Source organism: Gymnoscopelus microlampas (assembly GCF_963454915.1).
Source record: "Gymnoscopelus microlampas genome assembly, chromosome: 21".
Taxonomy (NCBI): domain Eukaryota; kingdom Metazoa; phylum Chordata; class Actinopteri; order Myctophiformes; family Myctophidae; genus Gymnoscopelus; species Gymnoscopelus microlampas.
This window is the reverse complement of record NC_139958.1, coordinates 1,302,918-1,323,155: the sequence shown is the minus strand read 5'-3', so window position 1 is coordinate 1,323,155 and position 20,238 is coordinate 1,302,918. Positions and strand designations below refer to the sequence as shown.

The window sequence follows — 20,238 nt, the reverse complement described above, 5'->3', positions numbered from 1 at the left end:
TCAGACAACGCCTAGTGGAAGGTGAGTGCAGGGCTAGCTCTATGAAGCAGGAAGGAGGAGTTATGAGCAATCTGACACGCGCATATATATCCCGCATGTTCATATCGAGATAACGATGCGATAACTATTGTGCAGCCCTAATCTGTATTGAACATTTAAACATGTGCTCTATGCAGATCATTAACAAACTGTCAGACAGACAGACAGACAGACAGACAGACAGACAGACAGACAGACAGACAGACAGACAGACAGACAGACACATAAATGACAACAGTTTACAGTAAAGAAGAAATCTCTTATTCCATATGAAAGGGAGGGGTCGTCTGAGTCTAACTAATTAGATTCAGAGCAGGGTGTGACTCCTCCTCCTGCTGTGAATCAACTTCAACATCTAAATCACTAAAACACACACATTGTCATTGTTGTTAATGAGAACCATAGGGAGGTGTTCATTCTGTAGGTCGGCTGTACTTTTGATTACAGCTTAGAGGAAGCCTTCCTAACCAAAGTGCTAAAATATCATCAGCTAGAGCAGACCATCTCTCAGCTAGGCTACAGATTTTGGTTTTTTATCTTTGGTAGTCTATAGGGCACAAGTTGGTTGTGAGGGGCCTTCAAATGGCCGGCCTCTCCAAAAGGAGGGCTAAACCATTAGCAAGGTACTGCTCAATATCAGCTCTTATAGGAAGCCGCTCAATGTGGAGGAGGCGTTGTGTCCTTTACCCATGATTGTTGTTCGCTGTGTTCCACAAGTATGACATATTTTTGTTTGTATGTAACATTTCTCTGCTTTATATGCACTTTGTAACTGACTGTTTCCCCTTTATCTGACTGAACTGGCAGTGTTTATGTCCTTTATACATGTACTTCTGTTTATGTGGACATAAATACATATTTCAAATGTGTGCGTGCGCGCGCGCGCACGTGTGTGTGTGTGTGTGTGTGTGTGCAGGGACGTGCACAAATAGACTCTAGGTGGTGCTACAGCACCTGCCCTTTGCCCTCTTGACCAGAAGTGCCCTTTTGAAAAAAGGGCACAGCAGGGGTCTTCAACACGGGGTCCGGGACCCCTAGGGGGTCCTCAGAGTTACTACAGGGGGTCCGACAAATCTTTATGTGATGTGATTTTTCTTTTTACCGAAACCTAGCATCCCTTTTCTGAGGAGAACTTTAGCCGAAAATAGCAGATCTACAAGCCCACAACGCCTCGCGCTGCGAGGCGTTGTGAGCTTGTAGATCTGCTATTTTTGGCAAAGAGGTATAGGTGTAGAGGGAAAAAAGAGCAGACCAAGTCAACAAAAAAAAGGATAATTTACTTGAGCACCTGCCCCTCAAAATGTCTGTGCACGCCACTGTGTGTGTGTATGTGTGTGTGTGTGTGTGTGTGTGTGCGTGCGTGCGTGCGTGCGTGCGTGCGTGCGTGTGCGTGTGTGTGTGTGTGCGTACCGTGCTGACGTCCAGAGGCAGGATGAAGACGATGAGGAAGCAGAGGTACCAGGCCAGCAGCGTGCCGAACAGAACCATCCTCTGTTGTTTCTTAAAGTCTCCATAGCGATGCAGCAGGAACAGAGCCAGGAAGAACACCACCACTATCTCTATGGCTAGAGCCGCCCCGCTCATATTTATACCTGTTAATATACACATAAATATACTTATTAATACCACTATCTCTATGGCTAGAGCCGCCCCGCTCATATTTATACCTGTTAATATATAAATAAATATACTTATTAATACCACTATCTCTATGGCTAGAGCCGCCCCGCTCATATTTATACCTGTTAATATATAAATAAATATACTTATTAATACCACTATCTCTATGGCTAGAGCCGCCCCGCTCATATTTATACCTGTAATATATACATAAATATACTTATTAATACCACTATCTCTATGGCTAGAGCCGCCCCGCTCATATTTATACCTGTAATATATACATAAATATACTTATTAATACCACTATCTCTATGGCTAGAGCCGCCCCGCTCATATTTATACCTGTAATATATACATAAATATACTTATTAATACCACTATCTCTATGGCTAGAGCCGCCCCGCTCATATTTATACCTGTTAATATACACATAAATATACTTATTAATACCACTATCTCTATGGCTAGAGCCGCCCCGCTCATATTTATACCTGTAATATATACATAAATATACTTATTAATACCACTACTATCTCTATGATTTATACCTGTAATATATACATAAATATACTTATTAATACCACTACTATCTCTATGATTTATACCTGTAATATATACATAAATATAGTTATTAATAACACCATGATCTCTATTCCAAGGGAGACACCATCAAGTGTCTCATAGCTAAACTATGGGAACCTGTAGTGCACTGGTTCTCAACCCCCCGACCGACCCCCCAACCGCCAAGTGCGCCAACCCCCGGACGCCCCCCCCACCCCCCCCACCCACCAACCCAAACCCCCCCAAACCCCCCGACACACATTGACTCTCATCGTTCTGCTTCACATGCTAAATAGGGGGTAGGGGCTAAGGGGGGGGGTCCAGGTGCAATACTTAATTTGAACAATAGACGACACCCACTGCACCCAGGGTGGAGGGGGGGGGGGGGGGGCATTTGAGAAACACTGATATTATAGCAACATAAGTTTTTTCAACAAAAAAACTGTTAGGATTTAGAAGACATTTGTAGAATCCCCCAGAATTGATAGTAACTCTGAGAGTGTACAAATGGAACCAAATGGACCCTTACAGGTCTGTAACTCTGAGAGTGTACAAATGGAACCAAATGGACCCTTACAGGTCTGTGACAGTGAACCAAAAGGGGGGGGGGGTCTGTGTTCTAATGCATAAGGGTCCTTATGAAATGAAAAAGGTTTAGAATCAATGATCTCTAGAGACTAGACTACATCACTGGACTCACAGCATCAGTATGACGTCATCAGTATATGACGTCATCAGTATGACATCATCAACATGACATCAGAGATCGAGAGGGAAGCCACCCAGCCACACAGTACTTATTGCTGTGTGTGTGTGTGTGTGTGTGTGTGTGTGTGTGTGTGTGTGTGTGTGTGTGTGTGTGTGTGTGTGTGTGTGTGTGTGTGTGTGTGTGTGTGTGTGTGTGTGTGTGTGTGTGTGTGCGTGCGTGCGTGCGTGCGTGCGTGCGTGCGTGCGTGCGTGTGTGTGTGTGCACGTACACCTAATATTGCCTAATATTATTGTGATATATAACATTAATGTGATATATAACACAACACAGAAGCAGAACAGACGGTCTCTGCCAAAGAAAGTCCATCTAAACCAATCAGAATGAATGTCTACCAGCACGGCCCTATTACCACACACGTCCATAGGAAGTGTGTGGTAATAGACAACAACATATACTAGGCAATAATAGGCAAATAATAGGAAATAACCATAATAATAGGCAATAACCTGAACATCTAGGATACATACATACAGCTTGTTTTATATATAGTTTGTTGATTAGTTTTGATGCAGTAGTAAATATTAATGGTGTTCTTATTTGCTTTCTTTCTTTCTTTTTAGGTATTACAAAGGTTACTTAAATTGTCACTTCACTGTCATGTAGGGACCCCCTAAATCATGTGGGGACCCATTATGGACCCTACTGTGACCCTGTCCCGAGGTCACATGATGGACGAGGTCACATGATGGGGATCATTACACTACATATAATATATAATATAATAATCATAATAGTAATAATAGTAATAGTAATAAAGAAGGAAATGAGAAGGAATAAGGTGCATTGCATTATATTTTAGTTGTCATTCGAAATAAAGGATGAATTGTGTTGATCCGGGACCATAATGTAGCCCTGCCCTGAGCTCAGCAGCACTAGCTCTGGTCCATACAGCGTTAGAAGGAGTTCTCTCTAACGCTATGGACCACAGCTTGATGTAGCCCTGCCCTGAGCTCAGCAGCAGTCTGTTATAGCCATGTTATAATGTGCTAGCCTTAGATCAAGACTCTCGTAGATGTATTTTGACATGTACTAGTCTTAGCTCCACCCCCCCCCCCCCCCAGTAAAGCCTGTATTTCTCCAAAAATATAAACCTGTAAAATCGCTTGCTCCAAATGTTAACTATGTGTCCGGAGTATTAGTGTAATGTATTAGTCCTTATTCTTCAATAAAGAAGTGTTTTAATCACGTTTGTGGCCGAACGCCATTTTCCCCCCTCGTTTACATTGAGTGTAATTCCGGCTTTCACCGGATGCGCCCCGTCACTAACGCCCATTGGGAACTTCCTATAGAATCGGCCATAGACGGGATTAAAACACTTCTTTATTGAATAATATGGATTAATACATTATACAAACACTCCGGACACCTAGTTAACATTTGGGCCAAGCGGCTAAAACACCTTATATTTATCCTTTGTACATGTTTGGAGAAATACGGGCTTTACTGTCTGGTGACATTCCAGAGCATACATCTACGAGAGTCTTGATCTAAGACTAAGCAGATACTAAAGTAAAAGTCAGACTGGATCAAATACATGTATAACAGTGTTGATCTAAGACTACTTATGAGCTTTAATTGATATAATGTGGTGAATGGATGAAACCACGCGATATGTTTATGTTCCATAAGGTCAGCTTTTTTGTACATATTTTTCACCCTTCATACCAGTAACCTGTAAACTGATTGTATGACATTCTGTATAGTAGTGTGTATATCTGTCTGTCTCTTATATGTCAACATGATTTGTGTGCATGGGGATCTCATCTTAAACAAGCTACGTGCTTAACTGAGCTATCCAGTTTAGTAGACCTTGTATTGCGAATTTGTACTTCCATGTACTGTTATGTACTGTCATGTACTGTTCTCATGTCTTACTAAATAAAGTACATCAATCAATCAAAGCTGACATCATAAAGACACTCAGCCTGGAAAAACCTCCTATCTGTGGTCTGTGTCCAAACCTACCAAACCTACCCTTCTGTTTAAGGGTTTAAAAACAAAACGTTCTACCATAGTGAAAACAGCAGATCTACAAGCTCACAGTAGCTTGTAGATCTGCTGTTTTCAACATCATATTGTTTTAAAAGAAGGTAGAAATAACAAGGATTCTATCCGACAGAGACATGACGACTGACTGCAGCTAGCTTGATGCTAACGCTAGCTTCCAGTCAGTCAGTCAGTCAGTCGGTGGTGTTTAAAACATGACGGTAATAACATATAATAATAACACTGTAATAACAGCATATTAACGGCATAATAACGCCATAATAACACTATAATAACAGCATAATAAGCGGACATACCGTGGTCAGCTCTGTGTGTGTTTCAGCAGGATGAGTCCATTGTTGTTGTGGTGGAGAGAGGGAGGAGGGGCCGATTAGCTTCACCACTCACACATCCGGTCTGGAGCGGATACGGAAGCGGTGTGACGTGTGTCCGGCTGCCTGCCTGGCAGTGTTGCCGGATTTTGCGAGAGAAATAAGCAAAGCAACCAGGTCTATGAAAACAAGCCCAAAAGAAGCGACTATTAGGCTACGGCTACTTTGGAAATAGCAGAGCTCTACAAGCTCTGCTGTGAGCTTGTGGGGGTTGGTCTGTGGACAAATAGACCTATATATTAATCTGGGGGTCCTTCTTGCCATGAACATGTTTTAAACAGCATTTAAGAGGGAAAAGCCCAAATAAGCAACTACACTTTACAGGGCTCTTCAACGTTTTCAGGCCAAGGACCCCCTAGCTAAGACAGAGATGAAGCAAGGACCCCCTACTCTATATTGTATATAATATTGTGTTTCAGATTAAAGTTTTTTTTTTACTTAGTTAGTAAAACGCCTCAACGCCTCGCAGATGTTCCCCTCAGAAAAGGAATTCTATAGGGTTCAAGTGGTTAATGTAAAAAAAAACTAAATCCTATCACACAAAGATTTGTCGGACCCCCTATAGTAGCTCTGAGGACCCCCTAGGGGTCCCGGACCCCATGTTGAAGACCTCTGCTTTAGAAACAAATAAAACCCCCAAAAACACACACGCAAGTCGCTTATAATAAGCAGACATGGCAACACCGGTGTCCGCCTGTGCGCCACCTACAGATCCTTTACCATTGACCATACCTGTAGGGGGCGCAGTTGAGTAAAAACAATAAATCGGGTTGACATATTTTTAGTTTCTGGCCAAAAAGTGTATTTTGCACAAACGGTGTGATTCTGAGACTCCTCCCACCAGAGAGAAAAGGCTTTCAACGTCATAAAGCTGCCTTTGTTTTGGTGAGAAGCGAATTAGTTTTCTTTATTTTTTTACTACAGTTTGTAGACCTCACGTTTAGGGGTCGTTTTTTATGGGAAATAACACTGATGCTGACAGAGCGCTGAGAGGAGACACTAAAGAGTCCTTTTTATTTCCATAAGCAGACACTTTTAAGGTTTTATTCTAAAGGTTTTCACAGTCAGGACAACATTCATTTTAGATACAACCGTTTCCATGACAACGACGCTCTATATGCGTCGTTGTCATGGAAACGGTTGATTGGTGGATTGTTTACGTTCTCTGCCATGCGTGACAGGATCAACACATTAATGATAAAGTTAATTCTATATGGGGTCTGTGTGTGTGTGTGTGTGTGTGTGTGTGTGTGTGTGTGTGTGTGTGTGTGTGTGTGTGTGTGTGTGTGTGTGTGTGTGTGTGTGTGTGTGTGTGTGTGTGTGTGTGTGTGTGTGTGTGTGTGTGTGTGTGTGTGTGTGTGTGTGTGTGTGTGTGTGTCTTACCAGATATGAGGGCGTTAGGCTGATAAGAACAATGTTTGCTTCAGGAAGTCTGGAGTTCTAACCGGATGAACCTGCGGTTCCCATGGAAACTAGAACGCTTGGGGAGGGGCGTGGCAAACAGAGCCTATTGATGCAAGAACTGTGAACGGAATCTATCATCATCATCATCATCATCATCATCATCATCATCCTCCTAGGTAAGTCTTTATTCTGCTATTATTTGTGATTAGAAATACATTAGATCAGGGTCTTCAACGTTGTTTTCAAGGACCCCTTAGCTGAGAGAGAGAGAGATGAAGCAGGGACCCCCACTACATATTGTATAACATCGTGTTGCAGATTAAACTTTTTCATAGTTTTCACAGATTTCTTCATAGACTAGTTTGACAGACACTATCATGTTGGATTCATGTTAATGTGTATTCTCACACATTTAACCACTTAAACCCTCAATACTTTGAATTTGTCTCTGTCTCTGTATTTGTCTCTTTGTACGATCCTTTTCCCCTTTACACCAAATACCTTTGCCAACAATAGCAGATCTACAAGCTCACAACGCGTGTGTGTTCTGTGCCTCCACGACGGGATGTGCATTTGTGTGTACACACTACACCATTGGTTCTGAAAGTGGGGTCCGGGGACCCCACTTTGATATGAGAGGAATATGAGAGTTAGGAACCAAAACCTTCTGTTCCTTCATCTCCATCCCAACATAACTGCCATTCTACTATCACACACTGACATATGTTTGTGTAAGTGTGTGCATATTTTAGTGAGCTTTTGCCCACTTTCATTTATATTGGCTGTGCGGCACAAGATTCTACAGGATCCCAACCCTTATTGACCGGCCCAGCCCATTGGCATTGCGGATTGGCCAGGCTTTGTGTGACCTTCTTGTCACTCTAACCATATAAGCGATAGCTTGAGAAACACCCTTGTTATTTTACGTTCTTCCACTCTGATCCACTCTGATCCTCTGCTGTGCTGTAATATGTTATGCTGGACGGTACATCTCAAAGGAGGGCCCAAGAAGACCCTCCACGCTGCGGTGGCAGTGGGGAACAAGCTGTACTCGTTCGGAGGCTACTGCTACGGCGAGACGTTCAGCTGCAGGATGGCTCAGATCGACGTGCACGTCTTCAACGCCGTGTCTCTGCGCTGGACCAAGTTGCCCCCCGTGACGACCGGACGAGGAGAGCATCCCCTCGAGGTTCCCTTCATGCGAGTGATCCACACGGCCGTGCTGATAGAGGACGTTGTCTACGTCTGGGGCGGGATAGTGAACATCGAGACGGAGGAAACCGCCAACAGGGTCATCACCATCATCCGGGGGAAGGACTGCAAAGTGCTTTATGCGTTTGACGTCAACACCCACAGATGGTTCAATCCCAAGATCTCCGGGGTGGTTCCCGACGCGAGGTTCGGCCACTCGGCCTGCGTCTTGGGGAAGGCCATGTACATCTTCGGAGGATTCAACATGCTGAAGGGGGCGACTAATGACATCTACAAGCTGGACACCACCACGATGGTCTGGTCTTTAATCATCATAAGTGGCACTCCAACACCCGTGTCGGGTTGTCACTCTGCCACCATCATCGGGACAAAGATGTTTGTGTACGGGGGTCGAGGGGACCAGGACGAGATCATTTACAACGACATCCGAGTGTTTGACACAGAGACCAGCAGCTGGCTGAACATGCCTACTGCAGAGTCTCTTCCAGAAGGACGCAGCGGCCATTCGGTCTTTGCCTACAACGGGGAGCTGTACATATTTGGCGGCGACAACTTTCCTCTGGACCGGACCTTCAACGATCTGTGGAAGTTCAATCCAGAGACCTTGTCCTGGAAGAAGGTCGAGCCCAAAGGGAAAGGCCCTTGTTCGGCGAATTGTAGGATGTGCTGTTGCATGGTGGGAGATCGTATCATCCTCTTCGGAGGATACACTCCCGACGATCTGTACGTCTTAGACTTAAGTCCTTGTCTGAAGACGTTATGCAAACTGGCGGTCATTGAGTACGGCCTGGAGCGCTCGGGGCTCCCGCACGACATCAGGTGGGAGCTGGCATCGATGACCAGACTGCCGACCGCAAAGGCATACAACAGAGAACAAGTTCCAGGCAGTGGAACAGAAGAAATGTAACAGACGAGGAGATGGAAGCCCGTGGAAATGTAACAGACGAGGAGATGGAAGCTCGTAGAAATGTAACAGACGAGGAGATGGAAGCCCGTGGAAATGTAACAGACGAGGAGATGGAAGCCCGTAGAAATGTAACAGACGAGGAGATGGAAGCCCGTAGAAATGTCCACTTCATTCAGATGGGAAAGAGAGCAGAGCACAGGAATGGGCTCTATGGTTCCCACCAACTGAACTGTACAGGAGGTTAGAGAACTACAGTACCACAGCAGACATGGCGGCAAAGAAGAGGTTTAAACCAAGGAAGGTACGGTTATGGAGGAAGGACTTCAGATTACAGATGTTGGTAAAGGATAGGAGCTGGAGGAAAATGACCACAAAGGTGGAGACCTTTGTGTGTGTGATTTTTTTTCTAACCACTTGAACCCTAGCATCCCTATCCTGGGGGAGAACATTCGCAACACACGACGCGTTGTTGTGAGCTTGTAGATCGGCTATTGTCGGCAAAGAGATTTGGTGTAGAGGGAAAAAAAGAGCGCAACTCAAGTCCAATGTACTAAATACAGAGCGTTTACGTAGTTAAATGTTCATGTATTAATTTCTTTATTTTGCATCATGTTTGAGTCAGTAATACAGCGAGCGGTAGATTTCCAGTTACTTTCTAAAGCTGTACCAACGACCAGCGCTACCCGCCACTCGCTGGATGCCGCATCCTCCGGCTGCCTCCAGAGCATCACGGCCGCTTCTGTCTGCCTCCAACCCCCATAGATGTGTGCATGTCAGGCTTCATTCTGTCTGCCTCCAACCCCCATAGATGTGTGCATGTCAGGCTTCATTCTGTCTGCCTCCAACCCCCATAGATGTGTCCATGTCAGGCGTCATTCTGTCTGCCTCCAACCCCCATAGATGTGTGCATGTCAGGCGTCATTCTGTCTGCCTCCAACCCCCATAGATGTGTGCATGTCAGGCTTCATTCTGTCTGCCTCCAGCCCCCATAGATGTGTCCATGTCAGGCTTCATTCTGTCTGCCTCCAGCCCCCATAGGTGTGTCCATGTCAGGCTTCATTCTGTCTGTCTCCAACCCCCATAGATGTGTCCATGTCAGGCTTCATTCTGTCTGCCTCCAGCCCCCATAGGTGTGTCCATGTCAGGCTTCATTCTGTCTGCTTCCAACCCCCATAGATGTGTCCATGTCAGGCTTCATTCTGTCTGCCTCCAACCCCCATAGACGCTCATTGTGTATGTCCATGGAAAAATATTGTTTATTGTCTCCGCCAGGAGACTATGTTTTCGTTCTCGTCCTTCCGTGTGTCCATCAAGCTAACATTGGTCAAGCTTCACGTGACACGTGACAATATGTTGAAAGGGTGTGCTTTGATTGGCTAGCGAGACGCATGATGAAATAGAGACCTATAAATAGATGTGTCACTTCAAAAGATCATTATATCTTTTGAAGTGAGCTAAGACAGGATTACTGGCAGAGACCTGTGCTCCGAGGAGCACATTTTGTAGTTATTATTATTATTGTTACTATTATTATTATTATTTCCTTATCAGAGCATTTAGTTTTACTGTTATCTCGGTCCTTATCAGAGCATTTAGTTTTGCTGTTATCTCGGTCCTTATCAGAGCATTTAGTTTGACTGCTACCTCAGTGCACAATGCTCTGATTAACACAAGATTCTCATCCAATAACACTTTTATCCTCAATGACTTTTTTCCTGTCCACAGATCAGACTTTGGCCGACCCCCTTTTAACTGTTACTGTGTCTCGTTCACCACAAATACATCCAGATTATAGGCTAATAACACTCCATTTTACGACTTCCTCTTGAACATTATGCCCATCTTTTGATCAAGTTCTGATTCTTGCTGGTTTTATATTCATGTCTTTTTGTCCTGCTAAGTCTTATAATCTTGCTCTCTTTAACCCAATAAGACCTGGAACTGTGTCATTTTTAGATTTGAGCTAAAAAGCATTATTTTACACTTTGGGCTATTCAAAGATAGCAGATATACAAGCTCATAGCGCGGCACTCTGGCTACGAGCTTGTAGATCTGCTATTTTTGAAAAATCGTGAAAATGTGTGCAAATCTTTGAATATATATATTTTTTAAAGCGAACATTTTTTACTCAAATCTTTGCTTCTGGGGGGTCCCTGGAACAATATATTTTTATGGGGGTCTGCGGCCAAATACATATCATTTTGGGGGTCCTTGACATGAAAAAGATTGAGCACCACTGATATAGAAACATACGTTTTTCAGAATACTGTTGAGATTTAGGAGACATGTAGAATCGGCTTCAGGTCTCAATGGGTTGTTAACACACAAGCTATAGGCCGAAACACTTGACATGGTTTTATCATCTGGTTTTACTATTAATAATATGTCTGTGTGTCAGATCACAACAACATGTGATGCATCTCCTTCTTTCCTCCTTCCTTCTTCATAATGAATATGTAATCATACTCATATAACATAACAGGTGCAGATTGGAACAAACAGGTTAGACCTGACGCATTATTGTTAATGTAGGATGTGTGCCGTGGATTCTTGACTGAGTGAGTCATGCTACACAAATGAGGAAGTGTGTGTGTGTGTGTGCGTGTGTGTGTGTGTGTGTGTGTGTGTGTGTGTGTGTGTGTGTGTGTGTGTGTGTGTGTGTGTGTGTGTGTGTGTGTGTGTGTGTGTGTGTGTGTGTGTGTGTACACGCATGCGTGTGTGCATACGTGGGTGTTTCTAGCGCCGTCTAATATTTCCACCTGCATATGGTGCAGAATCCTTTTATCTACTGTATGTTTTGTTCATAAATACATTTGGAAACAGGTCCGCAGGACTTGTTTTTGTTATCCTTTTGGCCTTAATGTCTGACTGTACCTCATGCTGTTTTACATTCTGACTAATAATTTAAAGTATTCGATCAATCAAACAATCAAAATGTTCATAAAATCACAGACACACTTTCAGCCTGGCCTCACTATTTGGGGCAGGACGTTAAAGGTGAAAAATATTTTCAAAAATGTCAAATATGCTATAAGTTGTGAGCTTGTAGATTGGCTATTTTCACTACTTTTGCACAACACCGTCAGGTGTATTCAATTCATCACAATAGTATAAAATATAATACCAAAATACAATATCATCACAAATATAAAACACTGTGTGTACAAAGTAGAAAAAGTGAAAAAAAAGAAACGAACTGTAGGCAGTGAATGTCATCACCTTTCTATAAGGAGAAGTGAGTTTAGCTCCCCATGTCCCTTAATCCATCTATCCTCCTGATAGATGGATTTTCAGGCCCGTTTTGACACCTTGGCACCCCTCATTTTTAACAGTGTTATGGATAATACCCAGTGTTGTATTAGTGAATCTATCTGTGGTGGGACATTATTTTAAAGGCGTGGCGCGCATGTGGCTTAACACCTACACTACAGCTCACACAATGGACACTTGATATGCATCTATAGGCTCTAGGCTCATTCCTATGTTCATTCACCTGGTGTGACACACAGCAGTCGGCAGCCTTTCTAAAAAAGTGTGAACTTAAGGGTTGTTGCGTGTTACTGCGTCCCATGACCAATGCATCCCTGAAAACACCACATGTATGTTGATGTTTGTTGTTGTATTGTTATCCGTTTGTGGATGAATAAGAGGAATATATGTGAGTATTTAAATATGTGATATTTGATGTCTGTCTGGATGTATTTTGCTCGGTAAGAATTCTTTAATAAAAAAAATACACTGGATCCATTGGCATATGTTATATGTTTTTTTCAGATGGCATTCAGTATGTTATATGTTTTCAGATGGCATTCAGTATGTTATATGTTTTTTCAGATGGCATTCAGTATGTTATATGTTTTCAGATGGCATTCAGTATGTTATATGTGTTTTCAGATGGCATTCAGTATGTTATATGTTTTTTCAGATGGCATTCAGTATGTTATATGTTTTCAGATGGCATTCAGTATGTTATATGTTTTTTTCAGATGGCATTCAGTATGTTATATGTGTTTTCAGATGGCATTCAGTATGTTATATGTGTTTTCAGATGGCAGGGACGTCAAGGCACGACCGAGAGATGGCGATGAACGCCAAGAGGCGGCTGTGTGTGAGCTCAGATCCCGTGGAGAGACTGAGGCTGCAGTGCCTGGCTCGAGGGTCATCCGGCATCAAGGGTCTGGGCAGGTGAGACAGACTGGCAGCCTCACCTCACCTCCACTGTTGCCAGATTTAGCGAGAGAAAATAAGCAACGAGGTCTATGAAAACAAGCCAAGTTGAGTGGGCTACAATACTAAAATATATAAACATGATTAAAACCAAGGCATGTGACACATTACTCACCCTGTCACCAGCAGTTAAGCAAACATAAGTGAGACCCACGACCAGCAACCACCAAGCGCCAACCGTTTGGTCCATACTGTAGCAGGGCATTTAAATAATCAAGACGTATTACTTGATGCTTTATTTAAACAATATCTGGATAGTTACAGTCATAGTGCTTGGTGTGTAGACGGTCTGTAACTTTAATTCATCGGGTGCGATAAGAGAGATAAAGATAAAACCTTCATTGATCCTGCGGGTAAAATTCAGTGGCAGCTCAACAGTTCAGAAACAGTTACAGATACAGCCGAGTAAAAAGACACCACCATCAATAATGAACCAAATGTACAACACTGTACCGTGTCAACAGTGCATGCATAATGCATGAGAAACAAACCAACACACAGTATAAATATACAACACTGTACAGCCTTAACAGCATAATGCATGAGAAACAAACCCACATGCAGTATAAATATACAAAACTCTACAGCCTTAACAGCATAATGCATGAGAAACAAACCAAGATACAGTCGAAGTGTATACAGGCTATGTGCACATCTATAAAGTGACAATTGAAGTACTTTTAAGACCTTTTTAATAATCCCCCCAAAATGAGTTTTCTCAGACGGGTGGCTGGCATCTCCCTTAGAGATAGGGTGAGAAGTTCATCTCCCTTAGAGATAGGGTGAGAAGCTCATCTCCCTTAGAGATAGGGTGAGAAGCTCATCTCCCTTAGAGATAGGGTGAGAAGTTCATCTCCCTTAGAGATAGGGTGAGAAGCTCAGTCACCCGCGAGAGCCTCTGAGTAGAACCGCTGCTCCTTCACTTAGAAAGGAGACAGCTTATTTGGGCATCTAGTGCGGATGTCTCCCGAGCGTCTCCCTATAGGGAGGTCCTCGCTGTCCCACTGGGGGGAGGAGACCCCATGGCAGACCAAGGACCAGATGGGGGGGATCATATCTCCACGCTGGCCTTGGATTATGTCTCCACACTTCCTCCCAGGAGGAAGTGGCTAATGTTGCTCAGGAAAGGGAAGTCTGGAGGAGCTGATCTGCTGAAACCCCCGCGACCCAATAATAATAATTGTAACTGTCCGTGACACTTGATCATTTTTAACTTCAATTATTTATTTATTTGAAGTTATTTGTTTTTGTTGTTTATTTGATTTACCTTTATTTTGACACTTCCTGTCGCTTTATTTTGTAACATCCTGTTGCTGCCCCTGAGCTTTTATATCTGAGGCCTGCTAGCTTAACAGAGCAGCTCAGTCACACATTGAAAGCCAGAGTGAGAGGTGGAGAGACAGACAGCATGTGGTGTTTGAGGTGCAGCCAGGTATGAAATGTTTGGTTGTTGTATGCAACATTCACTCAAATGATTAAGTAATGTTAAAAAGTATTAAGTTTGAGTGAAATGGTTGTTGTCCACAGTTCCTGCTGTCGCATGCTGTGCCTGTTTGTTTGGTGAACCCATTTGAAGTTTAAAGTTCCAAGGTGGCTTGCAACCTAGCACCCCCGGTTAGCGGAGTGAGGTACAGCATTGTTTATTTGTTTGGGTTTGTTTGATTTTGTGAGTTAATTAATTGTATTTGTTTAGTATTGTCTTTGGGTTATGGTGCTTTTTGCTTTGTTCTTTTGTTTACTTTAGGTTTTGTTTGTTTGCAGTTTAAATGAATTAATTATTGAATCACTGCATTATAATTGAACGTTTTATTGTTGAATTGAATAAGTTGAGCTGAATTGGAAAGTGATTGATTGAAATGCACAGATTTTATTGTTTGATGTGGAACTATGAAATGATGAATTATTGTATTTGTAGTAATATTTATTCTATTTATTCTCCATTTTATAGTTTTCACGGTGTTCGACAATGCTTCTACTGTGCAAGAAGTGATAATAAAAACACCCGTTGAGACCATCCATCTTCGTCATTATTCATAAACCGAGGGCAGCTATAGTGAAAACTCATCGCAGAAGCCACTCAACGTCGGCACCACATCTCATCTACAGCCACCTTGTACTTCAACTAATCCAAGTCATCAGCCATCTCAAGTTTGCCACACCACAGTAACGTATGCACTCAGAGGACGTATGAAAGGTAGCCTCTATGTTTCATTGGACTGAAGGTTGCTTAATAAAGCACAAGACAATACATTTGAAAAAAAAAGAAAAATAAATTTATAAAAATGGAACTAAAAAATGGAAAGAAACATGAAAAGGCATTTACAGAAGCCTATACCACCTGGATGCAAACAGCTAGAAAGGTGCGAACAGCTTTAAAGACATTTTGTACAGAAGAAGACCTTCAAGTAATGAAACAAAGTATTCGGAACAAACATGATGCAATAAGTGAGAGTTATGTAGTCATTCAACGCAACTGCACTACTACTGATAACATTGTTAAGAAAATGGATGCCTGTATAATCATTACCACAGAGATATGCGACCTGGTGGATAAATGCCTGGAGGACATGGCTGAGAAGAGAATCGAAAATGAGGATAAAGATAAGAGACCGGTGGGAGAAATGGAGAAGGAAGAATTGGCGAAAGAGTCCACTTCCAGAGATAACCCCGCTGGTCAGGAGATGGTGGGAGAAATTGTGAGGGTGGAAGAAATGGCGATAGAGTCCACTTCCACAGATAGCCCTACTGGTCAGAGAAACCAGAGGTCTGTGAATCCCATCACAGTAAGAGAAATGCCAACTCGATCGACCAATGTGCTGACAGCCTTCGAACCAGACTCCAGTGAAAGGAGGAAGGAAAACAAGGCCAAACATGTATCCCAAGACCCCTCTGTGCAGCTTCGCAGGGACAACAGGCAGAAAAAGGAACAAGAACAAAGTATGAAAAAGCAGGTGAAGTTAACAGACAGCTCTGAAGAGTTGAGCAAGAGCAGCAATTTTGTGAGTAAAGCTGCTCTCATAGTCAAACGCAAACTGGAGCAGAAGAGGAGAAGGAAGAAACCGGTTCAAAAGGAAACCCGATCGACCCAAGTAAAACTACATCTGAGACCAGGAACTATTGACAAGGGGAGCCATTCAACTCCTAGTCCTGCTCTCCCACCAGCTGAGATGAAGAACATGACCATAGTCCCCCCAGTTCCCTTTGAAGCCACAGGCCCCGGTCCTCCTCAATCCCAGGAAGAACCTAAACAGTCCATGAGAAACAAACCCTTGAGTCCAGTCCATACTAAAGTTGTAAAGAAGCCAGATAACGCCAACCAAAAGGAGTGTTACTTGTTCTGGAGGTATATTGTTCACGGCCTGAGAGATACCTGCCACTATAGCCACATCGAGGATAACCACAGCATAAACTTTGGCTTCTTGGCAAGAAGAAAACCACCCTGAAAGAAAGTTCTGACTTGTTAAAAACAAGATCTTCCCCTATACCCTTTTGACCTTGTAAAAAATGACATGCTTTGAATCATGTTACGTTTTAGTATGTATAACATGATTGGTGGGAGTGTAACTGTCCGTGACACTTGATCATTTTTAACTTCAATTATTTATTTATTTGAAGTTATTTGTTTTTGTTGTTTATTTGATTTACCTTTATTTTGACACTTCCTGTCGCTTTATTTTGTAACATCCTGTTGCTGCCCCTGAGCTTTTATATCTGAGGCCTGCTAGCTTAACAGAGCAGCTCAGTCACACATTGAAAGCCAGAGTGAGAGGTGGAGAGACAGACAGCATGTGGTGTTTGAGGTGCAGCCAGGTATGAAATGTTTGGTTGTTGTATGCAACATTCACTCAAATGATTAAGTAATGTTAAAAAGTATTAAGTTTGAGTGAAATGGTTGTTGTCCACAGTTCCTGCTGTCGCATGCTGTGCCTGTTTGTTTGGTGAACCCATTTGAAGTTTAAAGTTCCAAGGTGGCTTGCAACCTAGCACCCCCGGTTAGCGGAGTGAGGTACAGCATTGTTTATTTGTTTGGGTTTGTTTGATTTTGTGAGTTAATTAATTGTATTTGTTTAGTATTGTCTTTGGGTTATGGTGCTTTTTGCTTTGTTCTTTTGTTTACTTTAGGTTTTGTTTGTTTGCAGTTTAAATGAATTAATTATTGAATCACTGCATTATAATTGAACGTTTTATTGTTGAATTGAATAAGTTGAGCTGAATTGGAAAGTGATTGATTGAAATGCACAGATTTTATTGTTTGATGTGGAACTATGAAATGATGAATTATTGTATTTGTAGTAATATTTATTCTATTTATTCTCCATTTTATAGTTTTCACGGTGTTCGACAATGCTTCTACTGTGCAAGAAGTGATAATAAAAACACCCGTTGAGACCATCCATCTTCGTCATTATTCATAAACCGAGGGCAGCTATAATAATCATAACAATAACTCTTTGTCTTCACGCAGGACGTTTAAGATCATGGACGATAACAACAACCGCTCTCTGGACGTGAAGGAGTTCCTGAAGGGGTTAAATGACTACGGCGTTCTGATGGACAAAGACGAGGCTCTGAGTCTCTTCAGGACCTTCGACCGAGACGGCAGCGGGATGATCGACTTTGATGAGTTCCTCTTAACTCTGAGGGTAATTCATTCATCAATGATCGACTTTGATGAGTTCCTCCTAACTCTGAGGGTAATTCATTCATCAATGATCGACTTTGATGAGTTCCTCTTAACTCTGAGGGTAATTCATTCATCAATGATCGACTTTGATGAGTTCATCTTCACATTCCTACTAGGCCAAGGAAGAACCTCCACCCCAACCTTTTCACATCTGCCTCATGGTGGTGCTACAACAGCCCACTTAACGTTTTGGCCAATAGCTATTGAACCGTAGCTTGTAAACTAACCCCCCCCCCCCCCCCCCCCCTCCCCTTGGATTCCTTGGATTCTCACTCTCGATCTACAAGCTCACATCCTTATATTTTATAATCGATTCAATCAATAAGTTCAATTACATGGTGTACTCAGTGGCGTGCACAGACATTTTGAGGGGCAGGTGCTCAAGTAAATTATTCTTTTTTTTTGTTTACTTGGTCTGCTCTTTTTTCCCTCTACACCTATACCTCTTTGCCAAAAATAGCAGATCTACAAGCCCACAACGCCTCGCAGTGCGAGGCGTTGTGGGCTTGTAGATCGGCTATTTTTGGCTAAAGTTCTCCTCAGAAAAGGGATGCTAGGTTTGGAGTGGTTATGGTAAAAAGAAAAATCATATCACACAAAGATTTGGCGGACCCCCTGTAGTAACTCTGAGGACCCCCTAGGGGTCCCGGACCCCCTGTTGAAGACCCCTGCTGTAAACTGAAGAAAAAAAAAACTTTTTTTTTCATTTTTTTCTTTCTTCAAAGGGGCACTTCTGGTCAAGAGGGCAAAGGGCAGGTGCTCTAGCACCACCTAGAGTCTATCTGTGCACGTCCCTGGGTGTACTCCTATTCATCAATTTGATGTCAGGCTCATTGTTTGGTATTTCTTATATTTCTCTTGCAGCCACCGATGTCCTCGGCCCGGAAGGAGGTGATCATGCAGGCGTTCCGTAAGCTGGACAAGACGGGCGACGGGGTCGTCACCGTGGACGACCTGAGGGGCGTGTACAACGCCAAGAACCACCCAAAGTACCGGAACGGAGAGTGGACCGAGGAGCAGGTGTTCAGAACCTTCCTGGACAACTTCGACTCTCCTTACGACAAGGATGGAAAGGTAAGGAAGAGCCCCGCCCTCGTGATGCCGCTCCGTCCAATCAGGACCAACCTGTACTGACCTTCTGATTCATATTTGGTCATAAAGAAAGTTACACAATGTTCTAACCAATTAGGACAAAGTATAATAAATACAAATAAACAACAAAATAACAACATTTTGATTGATAAATCTTGTGTGTGACAGTACACACAGACAGACAGACAGACAGACAGACAGACAGACAGACAGACAGACAGACAGACAGGCAGGCAGGCAGACAGACAGACAGACAGACAGACAGACAGACAGACAGACAGACAGACAGACAGACAGACAGACAGACAGACAGACAGACAGACAGACAGACAGACAGACAGACAGACAGACAGACAGACAGACAGACAGACAGACAGACAGACAGACAGACAGACAGACAGACAGACAGACAGACAGACAGACAGACAGACAGACAGACAGACAGACAGACAGACAGACAGACAGACAGACAGACAGACAGACAGACAGACAGACAGACAGACAGACAGACAGACAGACAGACAGACAGACAGACAGACAGACAGACAGACAGACAGACAGACAGACAGACAGACAGACAGACAGACAGACAGACAGACAGACAGACAGACAGACAGGCCGACAATATATATATATTCATAAAGCTCACTGTGTTTGTTTTGCAGGTGACCAAAGACAATATATATATATTCATAAAGCTCACTGTGTTTGTTTTGCAGGTGACCAAAGAAGAGTTTATGAATTATTACTTTGGAGTCAGCGCCTCCATTGATACTGATGTTTACTTTATTCTGATGATGAAGAACGCATGGAAGCTATGACCTTTCAACTTTGACCTTTACTCTGATACAATACAATAATACACTCATATCTATGACCTTTCTCCTTTGACCTTTACTCTGATACAACACAATGATCCTCTATATTTCAAATGTAATAGTACTAATTATTAATATTACTAATTATGTAATCTCATAACTAATATGTGATAGTCCTAATTATTAATATTACTAATTATGTAGTCTCATTACTAATATGTATTAGTCCTAATTATTAATATTATTAATATGTAATCTCATTACTAATATGTAATAGTCCTAATTATTAATATTACTAATATGTAATCTCAGAACTGTTGCAGATGTAGTGAAATGTTGAATGTGTAATTGCATGTAAACCTTGCTTGAAAAAACACTGTATCATTATTTGCTGAAAGAGAATGCATCTTTTTGTAACTTCTGGTGTAAAGTAATAGATTTTTAAGTAAATGTAATATGTTATCAATCCTCCTTTTGACATGGACAATAATTTATTTGCCCATTACATGTTTTTCTCCCAACAA

The 20,238-nt window shown here is 42.5% G+C and overlaps 3 protein-coding genes across 3 annotated transcripts in view; 2 read left to right on the top strand and 1 right to left on the bottom strand.

Annotated features, from left to right (window-relative positions):
* The window catches only part of lmbrd2b (LMBR1 domain containing 2b), a 35,416-nt gene extending 30,038 nt beyond the window's left edge, over window positions 1-5,378 (bottom strand). Inside the window, exons 1-2 of the mRNA XM_084046117.1 lie at window positions 5,296-5,378; window positions 1,450-1,631 (exon numbers count right to left, since the gene is read on the bottom strand). Coding sequence (XP_083902243.1) covers window positions 1,450-1,623 — 174 coding nt within the window. The 5' untranslated portion in view covers window positions 1,624-1,631; window positions 5,296-5,378. The remainder of the gene's footprint in view (window positions 1-1,449; window positions 1,632-5,295) is intronic.
* A 2,366-nt stretch (window positions 5,379-7,744) lies between these two features.
* On the top strand, window positions 7,745-8,893 carry LOC311037324 (kelch domain-containing protein 3-like; the record flags this gene model as incomplete). Its single annotated transcript, XM_084046451.1, has 1 exon — window positions 7,745-8,893. The coding sequence occupies one exon, from the start codon at window positions 7,745-7,747 to the stop codon at window positions 8,891-8,893; it is 1,149 nt and encodes a 382-aa protein (XP_083902577.1).
* A 4,048-nt stretch (window positions 8,894-12,941) lies between these two features.
* capslb (calcyphosine-like b) lies at window positions 12,942-19,744 on the top strand (the record flags this gene model as incomplete). Its single annotated transcript, XM_084046686.1, has 4 exons — window positions 12,942-13,078; window positions 17,586-17,763; window positions 18,669-18,878; window positions 19,616-19,744. 4 exons carry the CDS (start codon window positions 12,942-12,944, stop codon window positions 19,715-19,717), a joined length of 627 nt encoding a protein of 208 aa, XP_083902812.1. The 3' UTR covers window positions 19,718-19,744.
* Between the last annotated feature and the right edge of the window lie 494 nt (window positions 19,745-20,238).